This window comes from Spea bombifrons, chromosome 8 (assembly GCF_027358695.1).
Source record: "Spea bombifrons isolate aSpeBom1 chromosome 8, aSpeBom1.2.pri, whole genome shotgun sequence".
In the NCBI taxonomy this organism is placed as follows: domain Eukaryota; kingdom Metazoa; phylum Chordata; class Amphibia; order Anura; family Pelobatidae; genus Spea; species Spea bombifrons.
In genome coordinates, this window is record NC_071094.1 from 38,349,503 (window position 1) to 38,370,274 (window position 20,772).

Genomic DNA, 20,772 nt, shown 5'->3' on the forward strand with positions numbered 1-20,772 from the left:
AGAGAAATGGAAGATTAGAGTTTTGGAGGTGCAACATTCTAGACATTTCAAGAGAATGAATAGACCAACCACATATAACAGCCATAATTACAATATTAATTTTTAATCTGATTGCACTTTAATTTCAGTGTAGCATAAAAAAAAAAAAATAATAATAATTACATGGTGAGTTAAAAAAAAATAATAAAAAAGTACATGCCTTTCACATCGAACGATAACTTGGAAACAACTTTTTTTTTTATGGCTCAATTGACGTTTTACCCTCTAACATGGCTTTTACGGTGATGTTATGATAATTTAAGGATTCATGGCCACTGATTTTTGCTACCGCTACGGGTGGATATACTAATGCACAGGATTGATAGTCATACAAAGCCCTTATCCATTTGGTTCATGAGTTTAAAAGACAGGGGTGTATAATTTGGGAAGCACATGATGCAGCTCACGACGTATAGTCATTTCACCCCCGTATATGGGTTAAACCTGAATTAAAAGAGTGCTCCAGAAATATTCCACATTAACTCATGGAAATTAATACCTGAGACAAAGAATTAAAAAAAAAAGGAAATCCCAGTGGGATAATTAAACCGGAATTAGAATCTTGCAGAACAAAAATTAGTCCTTTGTTTAACTTGACCCATCTATATAATAGGAAATTATCTTTTTCTATGGATATGTGACAATATGCCAACAGGACCCCCCTATTTATTGTACTAGCAAGCAAATAAATTAGGAAATATATGCCTTTGCAAAAATATTTTAAAAAAAAATTACACAAAAAAAAAAAAAAAAAAAAAAAAGCCTGGGTTTCTCTGATGCTCCTTCAGACCATTTACAACTCACTTGGTCCGCCGAAGCTATAGATGTAAATTTTAGGAATATAATCACCAATCCCACATGATGTACACACAACAGGTTTGCACAAACCTCTGTGTCTTTTTTCGTACAGAAAGGCGATAGGCCGGTCCCTATAATAGGGCAAAGTTGAGAGACACAAATTCACAAGTGTTTGCTTACAGTAGATAATGAAGCAAGTGTCTCAGATGGAGGAACTAACCTAAGGGATTTGGCTGAGACCGGATTTGTAGTTATATTCCCATTAAACCATACGTGGAGAGCCATCGGGCCAGGTATTTGTGACATGACAATACGACATATACACCAGGCAACCACGGCAACATTACCTATTATTTAAAACCCAAGAAAAAGGGGAATAAGAGATTATTCTCACTGTGCCAACATTTACCACCACTCGGAAAGCAGAGGTGTTAATACCGGACAGACTAGATTCTGCGTTTTAATGGCCGGCCACATCTATGCACTTATCACATATGTTCTGTTATGTACTAGAACATACATGTTGAGTTGGGTTAGGAGTCGTATCTGGCCTGCAATTAAACTCAATAGTGTGGCCACCTTCCATCACAGTTTTGGAACATATATGCCCCATAAAAGTCAGATGCCCTTCCACATTTTAGCTAAAAGTCAACAGACCATTGCATACATTTAATACGAATACCATGGGAACCATGTAGAAAGCACTAAGTGAGATTAAGACCTTTTTTTCCACCAATACATTTCAGAATCCAGGCAAAATCATTGTGCAAACAATTAAAAATAACACTTGTTGTGTAAATAAATCTAAATAAAAATTGGCATTTATCATTAAAATTAAATTTAAATAACATATATATAAAACATTATATCAACAATTAAATAAATTAACTAGCACGTTGCCGTTTTAATGCCTTCTGGCATTAAAATGTAACCGGGGATCGGCAGCAGGTTCTTTTTTTTTTGCAATTTATGAGAGATGCACAGAAAACCCCCAAATGCGTTGGGTACAAAAATTGCCATTTACTGGCCTCTACAGTTCCTATTCCTACAAATAATTGTGTGTGGCTGCAGCATCACTAACTCTATCTTCTATAATTAAACAATATAAAAAAAAGGAGAATATTGAAATGACCACATGACAAAAACCTTAAACATTTACCCCATTTTCATAAATACAAGAAAAGGGATGGTGTATATTATTATTAGTGTAACGCTGGATTCATCTGATTGGGGAAGAGCTTTAGTTCAAAGTATTCATCAGTAACACCATGTTCCGATCCTCTTGATATATAGAGGACTAAGGAACCGGGAGCGTTGTCCGCGCCGCCTCTTGCAATTAGGCATGGCTAGCAAAATAAAAAAAGCGATGCATATTTCTTTTGTTAAGGTGTCAATTATATGACACAACGTTGCGAGTATACAAAAGAACCGCTCCCCATCTGATGGACTACAACTTCGCAACGTCCATTCCAACGGGGAACGTCCACTTTCATTTATTCCCCAAGGGCACGTAGAATAAATGCGAGGATCAGATACGTTTTTGAAGAACCAGCTCCATTGAGGGAAAAATGCACGGCCCCATTGGGCCAACGTCTTTGCTTTACCAAACTTTTCCAACGCATGTCATTGGCGTATTCATCTAATACCTGAAGTCTGTTCAAATGACCTTTAATTCCCCAGGCCAGTAAAGAGGACTTTCCATCCCACAACACATCACCGTCATAATTAACACAAGCATATACTAAAGAAAAATGGCATATGGAACCAGCTGTCACTTTCCTGTTACTCTTCTGATATCTTGATCATTGGCCTTTTCATTTTAAGGAAGCGGGTGCCTCTACTTTTCACTCTCCTTCGTTTCAGCTGGATCTTCGGGCATCTGAACAGACATCTCAATAGCGTTCTGCGGTGGCTTATCCTCTTGGGGACCGGGATTTTCAGCCGGTTCAGTGGACGTCAGCTTAGCAGCGGCAACAACCTTTAAAAAGAGCAGAAAATAAATAACTATTCCATGCAATCTGTTTTTCCCCCAGTATTAAAAGCTGAAGAAAGTCAACAAGATGTATTTAAGTATTAACATTATTGAAAGATATGTCAGAGCCCTTTTTACCTAATTTAACAATTTCTCTTAGTCTGTCAATTCTAGTTTGCCATATCCTTTGAATATATGTATATATATATTTTACACACACACACACACACACACACACACACACACACACACACACACACACACACACACACACACACACACACACACACACACACACACACACACACACACACACACACACACACACACACACACACCTCTGGCAGAAAACCTACCGGATCCTGCTGTGAGGTGCAATTTTCCTGTTCGGATTGCCCCTGATGCCCAGTCGGCTCCTGCAATATTCCTCTTCTGTCAAGCACACTGCAAAAAAGAGTAAATTAGCTTTTTTAAGGGGGGGATTAAGTAAAGACAATGTAAAAAAATATTTTCATCTTAATGTAACCAGAGTCAACAGAATGAGCGAATGGACTGGTTAACTGTTGGGCACTGGTTACAGAGCAAATCGTCTTTATAGTTATAGGAACCACGGCATACAACAAAAACAGATTCAGAGATGAAATCAGCCCTCAGTATAAAAGGTATCACCCCTCAGGGAGCACTACGGTAACCTTAATAAAATATATATATATATATATATATCCATATATCTTTTATTTCTTGTCAGTAATCAAGGAATATTTCTGCCAAAAAGCTACGCTGTCAGAGGATCACTCTTTCTTTTAGCGTATGTCAGACTCATCCCCGGAGCAAACATCTTACAGCAAAGATGACAAAACTCCAAGAAGGAAAGAACTACAGTGCTCTGGATGTTAAATTACAAAAAGGTGGACAGTTGCTTTGATCACTCGATCAATATACACGTTTGAATCTTACAGGCCAACCCAACTGATCAGTACCTTGGCTGGACAGGCCCACAAAGAACTTCACAACAGTTCTTCACCAGATTTCCATGACTGTATGGGTTCTGAACTCTGTTTTTACCAGTCCAGGAGCCTTTTATCTGTCAAGAAAAAAATAAAAATAAAAAAAGTTGTGCTATAAACACAAATGAAACAAATATTTACAAAACACTACAGTAAGGATCTTCTGTAGGATCTTCCAGGGAACCCTTTGATTTACACAAAGTTAAAATCAGGTTGGAATTTCAGATTGTGGCTTCATATATTTCAGTTGAAGGAAAGTCAAAATATGTAAGAAGCAGCGAAAAATACACAAATAAGAAGTGAATAAAAATCAGATTTTGAACAAGACTTACATCCTCATTGGTTGTCTGATTCAAGGAAACCAAGAATGTGTGGAAGCCAGTTAATCCTACGACGGACCACAGTGTGAAGAAGCAAATGAAGACCTCCAGAACAGTGAAGTAAAGATTAAGAAATAAAAACACTTTGTTCGGTCAACAACTGCTCAAAAACAAACAAAAAAACCAAAAAAAAAAAACAAAAAAAACATTTGGCCAATATGTGCCAAGACTTCGCATTTTATGACCAGTTCTTCCCCCTTTAGAACCCAATCACATTCTGCTTTCTCATGTATCATCTTTCATTACATAAAGTGTATTCTTCTTCTTATTGCCTTTTCCAATTTCATTATTCGGTTTAGGCCTAGGCTAACCTCCTCATATCAATTCCATTCCAAGATTCTCCTTTTCCCATTTCCTTCATCCGGTTGTGTAAGTGGTTAATGACAGGGAATTAAATGTGCAATAATACATTCCTTCTCCCAGACAAACCAGTTTCCTGATCAGAAAGAGTCTAAATACAAAAGAAGTTGGAACAATCGCAAAATAAATGATACATTTGGGGGACACACGCGGTCACCACAAGTATAGTTTTAAATTTTCAGGGGGGTTGTTCCTTTTAACTGTTCTAATAAACATCAATGAACAAGAATCTACTCATCACCGAATATCAAAAGGATATGTCCCTGGGCTTTCTTTGATTGTATTCAAGAAACCAACTTGCAAAGTATCTGTAAAAGCAAAAATAAAAAAACGACGTTAGAAAAGAAGCTTTGGCGTTTTTCAACATTTGTTGTAGATACGATAAAATTTGGAAGATCAACTCACTTAGAGCAACATATACAATGTTGAAGGAGAAGATGTAAATGGTCAGAAGGGACAAAGACAGAATGAAGAGGTAGAAATACCGATAATTCCTCTTTCCAACACAGTTTCCAACCCATGGACAATGATGGTCGAAGCGCTCTGTAAAAGAATGGTACTCACGTTGAAGCAATTGGGGTTTCCAAAAAAAGTATTGTTTGCGTAAAACATCTATTCTAATAAAATTCAATAAAACACAGATTAGGGTGAATGTCTCCCAAGAGGCGATTAAAAAATGTTTTTATTTAAAAATAAATAAATACCATATCCTTTGTTGATTACATAATGTATAAATTATATAGCTTTTTGTTGATGATGTCCGTTTAACACTTTCACCCCCATTTTTTCCTGTTGGATGTGCTAAAGCACATAACATTGGATACAAATGACCCAAGATCAACAGATAATAAGAAGGCTGCTGTTACATTCGGGAGACAACCTCAGAGTTTGTAAATGACCCACAAATATTAGTTTGTTATCTTGCGGTCCATGATGCAGGATCTTGAGCAGAGCATCCTGAGCCATGCAGTCCGATAGATTTCCCCCAGCGAGTTACTCACCCACGCAGTTATCACAGATACTGCAGTGCGAGGCACGGGGAGGACGGAAGATTTTGCAAGTGTAACAGTATTTCAGCTTCACAATCTGATTGTTTATTTGGACGTTTTTTATGCGAGGTGGTGGCCGTTGACCCTGGGGGACATTCCCATTGGCTGCCTCTGAAAAAAATAAAAAAAGAAAGAAAGTTTATAGACAAAAATATTTCGAGATACAATTTGTATAAAGTGCTTAGCGCCATATCTTTTTTTTTTTTTTACTTTATTTTTTATAGTGGAACACACTTGCAACATTAATACCCGTTGCCACTGGAAAATTGATGATTTATCGAGGGTCGGAAGTTTACCTTCTTTCTATGCCTGCCTTGGTAAGGAAAATACAAAAACAAGTAACACAACAGGGATCCACATACTGTAACATATTTGTTCCAGAAAAAAAGGGGGAGGAACACAATGAAAATATCTGCCGTCTCGTTCAACTCGTTCCACATCATGCCAGCTAAATTTAGACGCCGGTCATATAAAAAGACTCATTCCCAATTCTTAACCCTGTATCCTAAGGCACGCTGAATAATATGAAACAGAGGCCGCGTTTCAGAATCTTGTGGTTACGGAGATTCCATTAGTCAGGCGGTGAGATTTTCCTTGTGTGGGACAGGCTATTTGAAAGTACATACTAAGAGGAAAAACGAATATGGTTATATAGCTCCAAAGATGGAGTCATTCGTCAAAATTTTATAAAGATGGTGTGCTATACACTTTGGAGACCTTGGAGGTCTTTTCTGCAGAAGACAATTAAGTAATTCCATATGAAGAAGACCTATAAGCACCAAAACACAGTGTGACTCTACATATTCTTCTGTGCTAGGCCAAGTCTAGAGACTCTCCATACAACACAGGAGGCACACATAAGGAACCTAATTAGGTAATGAGGTATGACATACATGTACCATAATGTACATGATTATAATACAATCTTTTAAAGAAGCAAACGAAAATACAAGTGGCCCTCACACTTACATCACGTAAGATTCCAAGAAGACGCGGTGTAAACCAAAAAGGACTCAAGTCCAATCTGATTTTAAAGTAAATAAATAGCATCAAAGGTTATATTGACCTAAGGTCTGGCCAACAATTTTCCTACAGAAAGTATTTAAAGTACATTTTTTGGGGGAATATTTCCATTTTATTTCTAGGCTTTTCTGCCTCTATGATCAATACACGTTATTCAATGTTTAAATCCTAAGAAACAAATCACAGAAAACAAGTTCTAGGATTTACCGCTTTATTAGCATGTGATTGAGACAGGGAGGTCCGAGTGAATTTAAGGCTTCGAGTAAATCCGCAGCTTATGATAAAACCGAAGGGTTTGTTCCGTTAATGTGCTCCAAACCCGGTACATGGCCGGTGTCATTCCTTACCTATCTCCATTTCAATGAAGGCTGCTTCGTCGGGCAGGGCGCGCGGTATAACGCCGGGATCACTGAAACTCGTCCGCAGCAAGGTGGCCATAGAAAAAAGGAAGAGCACGGCTGCAAAAACCGGGATTGCTGGAGAGAGGTGGACTGCTAGGTAACGACACCTTCAGAAACAAGGAAATAGATATCAAAAATAGGAAGCATTGGAAAAACATGTAGCGGTGCAGTCACAAAAGAAACTGTGGGCCTTCAGTGGGATATTGATTTGGTAGCATTTCTATTAAATCGACTGTATCCACACACCGTGTACAGGCCCGGACTGGTCACCAGGCACACCAGGCAAATGCCCATCTATCAATAGGCAGATTAGATAGACAGACACATTGGTCGGGTCCTAAAAACAGGAGGATAACATGGCGGCTCCCATGGTATCCATTACATAGGTGTATGTTTTTGTACCCAGAACAAAAGGATCTCTTAAAAAGGTTGTAGCAACACAAATTACCTAATTGTGTGACCTAATTAGCCAGCCTTCGAACAAATAAACGGTGAAACCGGTCGCACCTCGTTGCGGCTTTAAAAACTGCCTCTTAACAGGACAATAAAAATTATTCACACATCATAACACAAACTAAAGCAAACAGGCCTGTTCCTGGTTGTGGCCCAACAACCCCATGTTATTAATTATTACTATTTGGTGGAAGCTTCTCTCACTTTACTGGTTCAGTTTGAAGCATTATCTTAATGTCATGGGGATTGCGCAAGCTCTGAACTTTAGAAAGTCCAGCTGACAATGGCTAAAATAACATGCAACATATTTTTTGTACGGGGATCACTTACACTCAGAACCATAAATTACCAATATTAGAAAGAAAAATACAAAGTACACAATAATAGTAACACTATCCGCCTGCAAAATACTAAGTTTAGGATGTGTGCCTAAAGGTGGCAAAACGAGTATTCCTGCCCTAAAAATATCTGTTGTCCACACCCCACCTCTACAAAGCCCACGTAAACCCATCAACAATGGGTAGGTTAACAATAGAGGATCGCTAACCTACGGGGAGGAATACACATGCAGCTCCTGACGACAAGAGGATTTGTGCACAATGTTGTTAATAATACTGACTTTTCAATAGTACTACTATATCTGTTTATGGAAACACAAGCTTGCCAACCTTGATTGCAAAAAAACCGGGTGGGGGGGGGATCCGCTGTCCCAATAGGTCAACAAGGAATAACTCTGATGTGCCCAGCCGGCACACATATACTATGGAGGACTGTGCCCAGGTGGCACCGTCTCTACAGAATCCGGTACCTGGCGCTTCCCATGAGTTTGGAAAAAAGAACCACCAGTGGCTACATAATTGAACACCCGCACAGGTACCATTCCAAGGTACGCAAATATTTGTAGGTGCCAGACAAGTGTATTCATGCCAAACCATGTTTAATAACGTAACAAGGAAGTAACATAACAAGAGTTTACAATAACAACAAAACACTCAATTCAGCTTGGCTGGGTGGTATGAATCAGTAACAGGACTTCAGCTGAGGCAAATCATAACTTCTGATTCTGATATACACTGATCCAGGGAAAAGTAATATTGATCTGTAATCTATAAGAAGTCTCCCGAGTTTTTGTTTTTCCCGCCACAATCTTTGCAAAGACACACAGTTTCCACTGATCCATATAACAGTAGATACGACTTGCAAATGTATAGAACTTACTCAAAAGCAAAGAAGAGAGAACACGTGCCCAGTATAAGAATCAACGTTAGATAGAAGATGCCTTTCTGCCTGGCCATCATCACCCGGCCATCGCAGCAGAACGTGTTCTTCCCCGGAAGCTTCTCCCATTTCCGCGTAACCTTCTTCCTCACCATCATCACCGACATGGTTCCACCTCTGCTTTTCGAAGCCCTCTCTGAATGCAGCCTACGCACAGCTCCAGATATGCTATCCAAGGGTCTCCGTCCCAAGCCTATGTGTGCAAGGCTTCATAATCACGCCGAACAACGACCTGGATGCGATAAAAAGAAACGTAAACATTCCAGCTAAAATCACCGTCTACATTATCTGACACATGATATGTGGTCAAAGTCTTGAAAATCTGAAAGCTTTTCTACAAGGATCACATATTTTAAATCACTGCATAAAGTCTCCTGAATAGGTGGGGTTCTCAGGATACTCACATATACAGCCAACATATTAATATTAATGAGGTCAACAATATTTTCGCAGGAGGGACTGGTATTATTCATGCCTGCAAATTGTAGCTCCAGATATGTTAATATTTGCATTACACTGCGACTGGCACAATGGTTACTTAAAGCTTCTCTGTCACACCTGAATCCGCCATAAACTAAATTCCTAGGACATGCTGTATAGTCAAAAGGTCATTGGTTAATCGAAACCGGGAGTCTTCTCTGGAATAGACTTTGGAAGAAATATTTGACGTAAAAAAAAAAAAAAAGTGTTCCCCCTACCACTGAGATTTACAAGATGCAAAACGTATGGAAGGAAGGGTCTACAAGAAGGTGACTGGCTGACCGGAAACATTAAAAAGATTAAAGGGCAGCAATAAGTTTAACCGTGGTCCTACTCTACTCCTTGTCGAGAAGCGTCGCCCGTTACAGCAGAGATCTGGATATCTTACCCTGGGTCCTAGCGGTTTAGCGATTTCTACCACCGCAGGCAGTCCAGGCTCTTTGGGCACCGCTAGGTTAATTTGGGAAGTAGGGAAAAGAAAAAATGTCGGTGCGCTGAGCTAGTCACAGGCTCAAATAATACAAATGTGTAATACGAGGCCTACCAAACAGGTGTAAGCATGCTGCAAGAAACAGTGTATTGGCTGTACAATGTATACAAGAAACAAAAACTGTCTGCGCTTCTTACCCTAATAAAGTTGGCAACAAATATATAAACATAATATAAATTAGAGGTTTTGGTTATATGAATTGGCCAAAGCATAATTAAGCTCACCCGCCACGTCAAGGCACACTCTCAATAGGGTGAGAACCTATAATTAAGCTCACCCTATTGAGAGTGTGCCTTGACGTGGCGGGTGAGCTTAATTATGCTTTGGCCAATTCATATAACCAAAACCTCTCATTTATATTATGTTTATGTATTTGTTGCCAACTTTATTAGGGTGAGAAGCGCAGACAGTTTTTGTTTTTTGTATAATTTGGGAAGTAACAGATGTGGACAGAGAGGTTCCAGCGCTGCTTATACTAGGTTCATTATGCACATGCTTCCTGCTTTGTAGGAGTTAGATAAATAAAGTAATCCACATTTGTTTACACAGCGCTTTAATGTTATATGATAAAAAAAAATAAAACTCCACATTTCCCGGCATATAGGGAAAAAAATTTTTTTAGCTGCTGCTAAATCTACATTAGGGCAGCAACTATCGATTATTTTCATAATCTATTAGTTGGCAGATTAATTTTTTTAATTGGATAAAAAAAATAAATGTACATTTTCCATTTATTTAAAATAACTGGATGTTATAAACAAACAGCAGACTTACCCCCCCTTGCTCTACGTAAATTGTTTGATTCAGCAAAGTACGAATTCATATAAGGAAAAATCAATATATTAAACCCATTTCTTTTCCATTTCTCTCGCAACCTCACTTGATGAAAACTTCTCTTGACGGAAAAGAGATTATAATTGAAAACTGCAGGGTAAGAGGCTTAGATGTAATGCGAGGAAGTTTCGCTTATAATGTATATTGATATAAAGCAGTTGAAACGATTGTGAATTCACCTATTTGTGAGCAGTGCATGAGAGATTCATATTCTAAAGACGAACGCGTTCTCTCTCATTTCACAAAGACTAACTTGTAAAAAAAAAAAAATCCATCTCATAACTCTGGCACACAAATTGTTAAAAAAAAAAAACGTTAAAAAAATAAAATAATCACTATACGTCATCTATAAAGGAAGATCAAAATCATCCTTTGCACTGAACAATGTTACATCTGTGCCATTTTAGTATGGATAAAGCAGAATACATGAACTGGTTTTCGGGTTATTCGTTTTATACACAGACTTTCTAAATGTGGCGTTCTACTTTAAAACCAGCGCAAACACAAGAACTAGGTCAAACGCAGCAAGAAATACCATTCTTCCAATACTGAGGTGTGCTAGAAACAGCCTGCCTGCGTTCCTTATCATTCAATGTTGATTTATAGATTTCTTTTGTGTTTTCTTATTCGTTGGACCGACTTCAAAGGTCACAGTAGCTAACGCTCCACAACACGTAACTCAATTGCAGAATCTCCAATGCACATGCTTAGTACATATGATCATCGGTTTAATAAGATTGTTTGAAAACCCTGGCTACACAAAGACATGTTTCTACCGTTAATAAAATGAGTCCCCGTTTGATCGCTGGCCTCCTTTTAAAGTCAGGAATCAAAAGAGGGACATCAAGATCTAAAAAGAAACGAGGCCATAGACATCAATACGTCCCGCACATTCTGTCCTTGGAAAAAATATTTGCGGATATGTTCTATAAAGCAGTTTGGAAACAGCCTTCTCCTGGATCTTCTGAAATTTTATATATATATATATATATATATATATATATATATATATATATATATATATATATATATATATATATATATATATATATATAATATTATACTTACACTATGACAGTGTTTTAAATATATTCTATTTTCCATTTTAAAACAATTACATTATTTCCCAATTCCATAAAAATCACATTAAAATGACGGAGGTAGAATTGCACAAATTTTTTAATGCAGAATATATTTATAATCAAGTCACTGGTTTACTGTTCCAAGTAATTAGTAGCATTATTTTTCATATATTTTGTTAAATGATATTAACTTATTTATGGCTACTTTATTGTTGAGGGTATGCATGTAGAACAAGTCTATAAAACAAGGGTAAAAAGCAATATTATTATTTGGGATAATAATATGTGAAAGCCCCCTAAAAGTAAATCACTATTATAATAACCAAAGTGTCTGTCATGCATTTGTATAAAGAATGAAGACGGAATGTGGCCACACTGAAATCTTTGTTTTTACAAGGACCATCCCCCTTCAACTATTCCAGCTGTCAAGCAGATCTTAAAACCAAACCTACCATTATATCTAAGAATAGATCTGAAGAAACATTCAAAAAAAGAAGCTTCTTGGAAAATCTAGCTCGCTGTTAAAGGGGAAACAAATGAAATAACTGTAAAAAAGCAGAACCTCATGTCTTATGATCAAGGGCAAGTACAGGCTTCCATAAAGAACTGTCACCTTCCTAATTATGTACAACATACTGTATGCATCCCATAGTTTCCCTAAATAAACAATAAAAAATATTTTATATTTCGGTTCTGTATGTATACATGTTCCGATTTAATTGAAACAGAGCCAGACGGCAGATCCAGACCCATTTGGCCCGTCTAGTCTGCCCGTTTTTCCTGCGGTAAAGACTCAAACCTTTATTAGCCGTTGGTCTCGTCTTAGATTCAGGAGCCGTATGCCTATCCCATGTAGGTTTAAATTCCCCTACTGTTTAAACCTCTACCACTTCTGCTGGGATGATGTCACACATATCTACAACCTTTCCAAATACTCTAAACCTTCCTTGCTTGCTTTGGACGCTCAAGTTTTAGACTATGAGTAGTATATAGAACTATAAAAGGTGCATAGAAATCAGAGAAGACAGGGATACATGGTTTTTAAATATCAGATCACTTAAGTGTTAGGAGCATTAACAGAAATATATCTTATAAATTAAACTTTTCACAGCTTTTATTGGGACCGGAGGAGAACTGCCTAATCTGCTGATCTCCTGATCCCGCTGTTGACTGACAAAGGTACCCAACCTGCTTGAATGGGCTTGTACGTGTTATTCTTCCAGCGCCATGTTTACATTATGCGTGTTTTACGAGTCGCCAGGGTTCCCACTGTTTTCAGTCTTTTCGTACAATTATTCTAAGCAGACTCAATAACCACCTTATCCACAAGTAAACAAACCTCATATCATTCTACTCCTTCCCCCACATCTAATCTGTGCCGTTCTGCATGAATATTACTCTACATTTTAGTCAAAAAACATGATTTGAGCTCTCCTGCTGCTAAATAAATAAAATCAATTGAAAAAAAAAATCCTTCCAATTCCCTCACAAAAGTTGACATGATTAAATATTTTTTCTGCGTAGGGCTTCGGCATTCAACAGTACTTGGAATACCGTTTCTAATGCTGAGCTTAATTAAAAAGTGTTCCATTTATGTAAGTCAATGTAACAGAAGATCATATAATGTTACGCTTATTCATTCTGAATTCACACTGTTTTAATTATGACGGAATCGTTCATTCATATTTTCTGTAGCCACGATTAGCGCTAGCCCACTGCCGTGCGGCACAAGACAACAGAGCTGATGGGTTTAAAGGCTCTGTTGCTATAGCGCTTCTTTCGAGAGAGCTCGACATACAAGCTATTGGGGCTCTGAATGTTGCAGCACGGCTGTACCCTCAAAATAAATGGCATACAAATTAAACTTAAGGTAGATATATGCATTTTTCACCAGCGCATCCGATCAATTATATAAATATATATAATAAAAAAATGGGACTATGGGAAGATACCAGATACGAAGGAAAAGGCATTCTGCCAAGACGTGAAACCGCTGTTGCCATATTGCCAATTTAAAATATTAAATTTTTTTTTTTTATTTTTTTTTATAAAGAATAAGTTTCAGGATTCAGTGCTATCAGCGCTTTCCATCCACCAGCAGCCATTTAAAAGTAATTATTTTGCCAATATTTCCAGCCATCTGTCCCAGCACTCACAATATTTAATGATGTGTCCTTACAGAATCGCAGGGCCTTTCTCTCCCGTCAGTCTTATAACAGATGTAACATTACGGAACAATGTACCGCGGTCACCCAGGTGTGCAAAGCCGAAGCCTTGCTGCCGTCGTTACTTTGCGAAAGCAAAACTTATTCAGGGGGATTTAAATAAAATAAAATTAAAAAAAAAAAGTTTTAAACCTTGGAATTTAAGGCATCTTAGCAACGTTAAATAGTGAATTTTAATACTTTTTCGAACCATGGCCGGATTGTGATCTAGTGGCCTTATTAGGAAACTTGTTCATGGTAACAAACTCAGCTGAAGCTTTACAGTCGGGTATTTATAAAGTACATTTCTTGTTGGAAAGTTTTAAAAGTGGTGCAGTCTCCTTAGCAACCAATGCAATATGAATTTGCCAAATTACTACAGTCATACCCTGGACATCATACGTCAATACACGGCATGGTGGTAAAGTAGGTGGACTGTCCTGCCCCTTTAATGATCTCAACTAACCGCACCCTCAGACCGCTTATGTCCTACCCATCAAAGGTGGCCCACCTTTGACATCTGAAACGGAGAAGCATGTGTAAGTTCATCTTTCAAGTACCCAATGTTGAGGTTGTAAAAGCCAAGTATAATGGGTATAGCTGCATGGGACACAATGAATGTTGGCATGACAGTACCCCAAATCTGAAGGGAGCCCAGCGGTTCTGCATTACGTCTCTGGGACATCTAGCGGGAGAGTGCAGTGGATCTTGGTTTCTGTAGCAGTGGCTGCTTTGAAGTCAACATCGACCAAAAGAGCAGCCAGCAAGATCACAGACATGTAACTCTCTAATGAGGACATCAGGTAGACCAGAGGCTTCTCATTGGTTTATGCATGCGACTCTTCACCTCTCCAGCCCACTACTCCTCAATCCGCATGTGCTTTTACACCATTTAATGAACAGACCAATACACCCTTCTCCTGTAAGGTTTTACCCAGTCATACTAGAATACATATACAAAATCTTGAAGCCGGTGAATTACAGAAGTTTTCCTATACTGCTCAGCATGTTTGATTCTTTCGCTCAGTTTTATGTTGCTTTATGTCTCTGACCAGCCATGTATTCTTGGCTAACAGTTTAGGATAATGTATGCAGGACAATAAATCATTCTGCGGTATTCTGCCGACCGCCTCATAGCGGATTGAACTTTGCTCATCCTGACTAATGAATCCCAAAAGCTGCATGGATTTTCTGGAAATTAGCTGCTCAGCATAAATGCCTGGTAGTCTTTTCTTAGCCGTGACAGTATTTCCAGCCATATAGGCTCTTGCGATAAGGGATGACCAGCAACATATCTTGAGTTGCGTGGTGATGCTGGTAATGGGCACCAGAATTAATATGTACGTACAGTGTTGTGTTCAGAGGTTATTTAATGTAAAACGAGTTAAGTTTGAGGCCTACCAACACACAATAAAGTCGATTCCCAATTAGAATAGTAAGAGCATCCTGCAACTGGTAAAGAAAGTAGGCTAAATGGGAGGCACAACAGCAGCGATGTTTTGGATGGAGATGCTCTCCTAGGCCTGAGTATCCTCAGCTGCCCACACGCTCGGACCTACAAAATCTTCCTCTGTCCGTGAGGAGGAGTCCTTGTGCTATGACGTCACATCCCTCCACACTACCTCCAAAGGAGAACCGGTGTAAAGGAGCAATACTACGGTGGTCCGTGCTAGATAACCACTCTGTAGTGAAAATGGATGGGTTAAAAAGGAGTTTAGCGACCTCCTGGTAAACTGAATTGTGGCCCACCAGGAAGCCCGATCGCCCAATAAGAAGTCAATCTTCAGCACATTTGTGGCAAGTTAATAATAAATATGGAAACCTTTCATATATTGGGCAAGCATCTTACAAATAACCTGTAGAGGTTGAGATAAAACTCTGGAAACGGAAAAAGTAATAAGTTATGATTAAAGTCTTCAGAAATATTTGCCTATAACGAATAGCTAAAACAAACATAATTATTAATTAGCATAATGAGGAAGTGGACGATCACATTAAACTTTCCAGGAAGGTCTGTAGAGAAAATAAAACATGTACGTCTTTCCATTAGTAAACGGAACCGTTCCACTGTTGATCATAACCCTAGCAATGAAACCCTGAGGGTAATTAGCTGTCGTCTCGTATCTATTACAGCACACACAAAAAATATGTCTACTCCCAAGAGATCCCAGAGCAGTAATAAACGTATGTTAAATTATGCAACCAATGTAAATAGTTCCTACATACTAAACGGTGAGGTGATTAAAAACCAGTACCCATTTATAATTGGCATCCGAGACAAGATCTCTAGCCATTGACGCCCTAGCTACTGTATACACTATGTATACGCACTTGCTTGTTATGCGATGCAGTACTTGTTCTATTATCCTTTATTTATTAAGCGCCAACATATTCTGTAGAGCTCTAGAATTTCAAAAAAGGTGGTGAACAAAAAACATAACAAAGATACATTTACACATCCAGATTGCCACCTAGCCTTATGACAATTTCATATAAGGTTCCTAGAAAGAATAGCGGGCTTGTAGGGCTCTGCTAGCGAGTTTAGTACGCGTCCCGTTTATCCATTGTACAGCGCTGCAGAATACGACAGCGCTATACGAATCAAAACAATAATAACCTTAGTGATGGAGGTGGATGGCTTGGGGTCATAGCCAGAAAAAAAGTCAAATGGCAGCTGGTTTGGAGGGCATTGGCATCACCCACCCTGGTACCCATCAAAATGTACTTGCATTCCATAACCAGAAAGATGGATGACGAGGGCACCCAGAGGCAATCTCAATGGGAACGGCCACCTTCGCAGCATTTCGCATTTAAATTCACTTATTAATGCCAGCCATAATGTGTGCTTTGCAATCAGTGGCGATGTTTGGTTTCAAAGTCCAAGGACTACGTTAAGGAACCTAAATAATACGGCAGATAGTATAACACTTTACTCATTATGGCGTTATCACCTGCTATAAAAGATGGAGAGTAACACAAGGAGAGCGGTACATGACGTGAGGAGCAGCCACGCAAATCTTCAGAACAGGAAGGTAAGATGGCGGCTCTCCTGATATATTAGAAACTTTCTCTGTGGTTATACCGCAATCTGCAAACAATTAACATTATATAGCAGATGTTTGGACAAAGTCATATATTCCCTTAAATATTTCTCAGCAAAATTGTCTGTAAACATTTGACCTGCGCATCATTAATCCCTAAAGCGCAGAGCAAACGTAGCACAGGCTCTGAAGGACAGAGTTCAACAAAGTGTCATTTACGTGATGTTATGTACATGGAAACAATTACCATATGTAACAATCTAAACATAACAGCATTTTCTGCCATCTTTACTCTTCTAGACTACATTCAGGGTTATCACAAGTAAAAGCATATCGGGTTAGGTTGATGCGACTGCCTTGCAGTCAAGAAGGGATTTTTTACCTACTTCTGGATCAAACAATATGGCAGAGGTGTCCACATTTTATTCTACAGTGGACCACTTCATCAGAAATGTATGTGTGCGTGGGCCACACTCACTTTTCATTGAGAAAAAATATACAGAAGGACTCATATCATTATACAGCGATCCAGACACAGATTTTCACTGAGAAGTGGACGAGGAAAGAAGACATGGGGAGAAGCAGATGAAGAAAGAAGACAGAAGAACAAGAAGAGGAAAGAGAAGAGGAAAGAGAAGCGGAGCTGCAGAAAACACAGAAGCGGTCGGTGGAGAAGTCAGGGAGACTCCCTGTGCATCTGCCTAGGCACAGCTCTGGTTGGAGGTGCCGTTACCACTGCAGATCTCATGCGGGTCGCAGCTCAATGTCTAGCAGGCACATATGGCCTGTGTGCTGCACGTTGGACGCCTTTGTTATATGGGTTTGTGGAACGGTTAAACTTGATGGACTATATGTCTTTTTTTTTTTTCAACCTAATTAACTATGCAACTGTGTTACATATAGAAATTTCTACAACTATAAATGCCAAGATGTGACATTTTAGAAAATTATCCCCTTACTGTAAAAGTTAAGGAAATCAAAGAGCTGCTTGTTTAATTTAACATGTAAGATACATTGTCTAGGAGCTGATAGATGCGTGTAGAATTCAGGTACATGCATGAACATACGTGTAAAATATCAAAAAGTGATAGCAGTGGAACATATGTGAATTTTTAGCTTTAACCAATCCTTAGAGCTATAGGGTTCATAGTACATAAGGAGGAGGTACCATAAGTGCAGTTGGACATTAGAAACCATCCCTTGCTCAATACCAGTTTATCTCCTTTAAAATGAACATAAAGGAACATACAAGAGAAATCTTGAGTCTACCTGAATCTGTACGACTATGGAACTTACAGGCTTTAATAGTGAAATTACACTGCCCATCCCTGGTATAAGGAAAGGTAAAATAACTGCCAACTGTTCTATATGGGGAAATGGCACACCCACCCGAATCATAAACCAGCCCTGACCTACCGTACAAAGAAAATCATACCTCCAAACGCACATCATCAGATAATTACCCCACCATCATTTACATGGGACTGAACCCCCTCATTCTACCGTACAAGAGAAGGTTAATTCCACGGCCTTCCTTCCAAATGGAACACCCTGATGGTGCATAACGAACTCGAGAAACAATGTCATTTTGTCTGCTTGTCAGTAAATCTACCACCTGGGTGGTGAAACCCCAGACAACCCCCAGTGATACTTAACAAAGGAAACCGTAACACCTCTAGGACACAACATTAATGGGAACAGAGTACAAGAGAAAAGGAAACTATCAATACTCCGACATGGAAAAATACACCCTTCTTCCCAAAGTGAGGAGAAAGACCACCCATCCCACCATAAACAGGCCTTCTTCTAGGTCATCTCTTACCCTGCAGATACCCTCCCTACAACATCATCTACCATGCAGACCTCACCTGCAGCACTTGGAGAGGAGGACACCCACCATTGTATATGTGTGGACCATGGAGGGACATACTGTGAAAGGAAAGATCAGTGGGAGAAGAAGACTCACCCAACATAGATGGGAAGACATATACTCCACCCTATTCCCTTTGTCACACTGATACGGACAGGCAGCCCCTGGCAGCATCCCTCCCCGTATCCTGCCTCTCCCACACTGTCAGAATGATGGCTCGCCTTCCCTTTAATCAGCCCAGCCATGCTGCAGGCTCTGTCCCCACACACGCAGGGTCTGACCTTTCCACGGCGATCTGGGATCACGCAGGCAGAAATCACAGGCTGTCTCTGGGTGATTAAAGCCCCACATTCTCTGCATGGGGTCAGGCCCCAGACATGCACCGGATTCCAGAGATTTCACAGCCAAGTCCCCACCCTCCGTAAGCCATGAGCAGCACACTCCGTGAACCCCACCTGGAACCTCCGGGCCCCCCACTCTCCCCTGTCCACCTACATGCCTTATGCACAGCTACTCGTATACTGGATACAATGCAGCACGGTCGCCACAACCCATTTACCTTCAGATCCGGTCTGGTCCCCGGTCCGCACCGCATCCAAAGCTTTGATCCCGCTCACACCCCGTTAAATCCAGTACCGTGACCCCCCCCGATTAAAAGATCCAGTCGGTCCCTGTTTAAACGATTGGGGGCATCCTGTTAATTATCACCGCTCCACTCTGTTCTAGCCAGTGCTCCGGGGAATCTCGGTTTCTTTAATTTCACTCCTTTGACGTCACGCGCTCGAGACAGTGATCAGCGCTATTGGTCCAACAAAATCATTAGACCGACTTCTAGCCATTGTCCTAGATTCTGATTGGCCAATATTTGTGCCAGTCGTTCATACCCATTCTACGCCTGGGTCCTAGCGCCGCCCTCAGCTTGTGCTCGCAGCGCCTTCCATCCAAAGTCTGCTATCACGTGAAGTATATTCGTGATAAGCAGATTCGATCCATGCTAAGTCTTTCCCCGGGGGCGGGGGGACCAGGCACGCACAGGCTAATGCAGTAAAAGGGGGCAACATCAGCAGGCACCAGCCAGTAGTTAAAGGGTCACTAACCTTATATTAAATAGAGAGTTCCACTGGTGCTGTACGAATCAACAAACAATAATCAAGGCTATCTACAAAAAGAGAGCCCCTAAGGGGCAAGAGCAATAGAGCATACCTGGGAACTCTTGTTGCCCTAGTCTCAGGGTGAAGGGGCAGATTCTCATGGCCGCACAGTGTGGAGCTGACTCATTTCTATTGTACCCAGCTGTGGTCTTATATAAAACTCCCAATTGGTGCTTTTCCTACCAGTATGTTATGGTTTATATCCCTGCTTGAATGCAGGTGATTCTGGGGAGGGCGGAGTGGCATATCTGGGGTATAAGGCATATCTGGGAGGCAGTGTGGCAAGCCTGGGCTCAGATGTGCATAACGGGGGGGGGGGAATAACAACAAGAAATGTATTTTTCTCAAAGTTTTTTTATTCTGCTGTTTGTTTTTAACATCCAGTTTGTTAATTAAATTATTTTAAATAATCCACAAATGTACATAATTTTTTTATATGATTAATCAAAAAAATTATCAGTCAACTAATCGATTATGAAAATAATCGTTAGTTGCAGCCCTACAGCCAGTCAAGTTCTTCCACACCAACCATGTCTTTATGGACCTTGTTTTGTGCCCTGGGGCACGGTCATGCTGGAAATGGCCTTCCCCAAACTGCTCCCACAAAGTTGGAAGCACAGCAGTGTCCAAAATGTCTTTGTATGCTGAAGCGTTAACCCCTGAAAAACAGCCCCATACAATTACCCCTCCTCTTCCAAACTTTACATTTGGCACAATTCAGTCAGGCAGGTAATGTTTTCAAGGCATCCGCCAGACTCGCCCATCACACTGCCAAACAGAGAAGCGTGATTCTCCACTCCAGAGAACCCGTCTCCACTGCTCCAGAGTCCAATGACGGTGTGCTTTACACCACTCGATGC

The 20,772-nt window shown here is 39.9% G+C and overlaps 1 protein-coding gene across 1 annotated transcript; it reads right to left on the bottom strand.

Annotated features, from left to right (window-relative positions):
* Positions 1 to 1,786: 1,786 nt before the first annotated feature.
* On the bottom strand, positions 1,787 to 19,522 carry ZDHHC9 (zinc finger DHHC-type palmitoyltransferase 9). Its single transcript, XM_053472985.1, has 10 exons — positions 19,321 to 19,522; positions 8,701 to 8,992; positions 6,976 to 7,136; positions 5,558 to 5,716; positions 4,962 to 5,099; positions 4,816 to 4,864; positions 4,149 to 4,251; positions 3,790 to 3,893; positions 3,166 to 3,253; positions 1,787 to 2,815 (listed from the first exon to the last, which is right to left on the bottom strand). Exons 2-10 carry the CDS (start codon positions 8,865 to 8,867, stop codon positions 2,675 to 2,677), a joined length of 1,110 nt encoding a protein of 369 aa, XP_053328960.1. The 5' UTR covers positions 8,868 to 8,992; positions 19,321 to 19,522; the 3' UTR covers positions 1,787 to 2,674.
* Between the last annotated feature and the right edge of the window lie 1,250 nt (positions 19,523 to 20,772).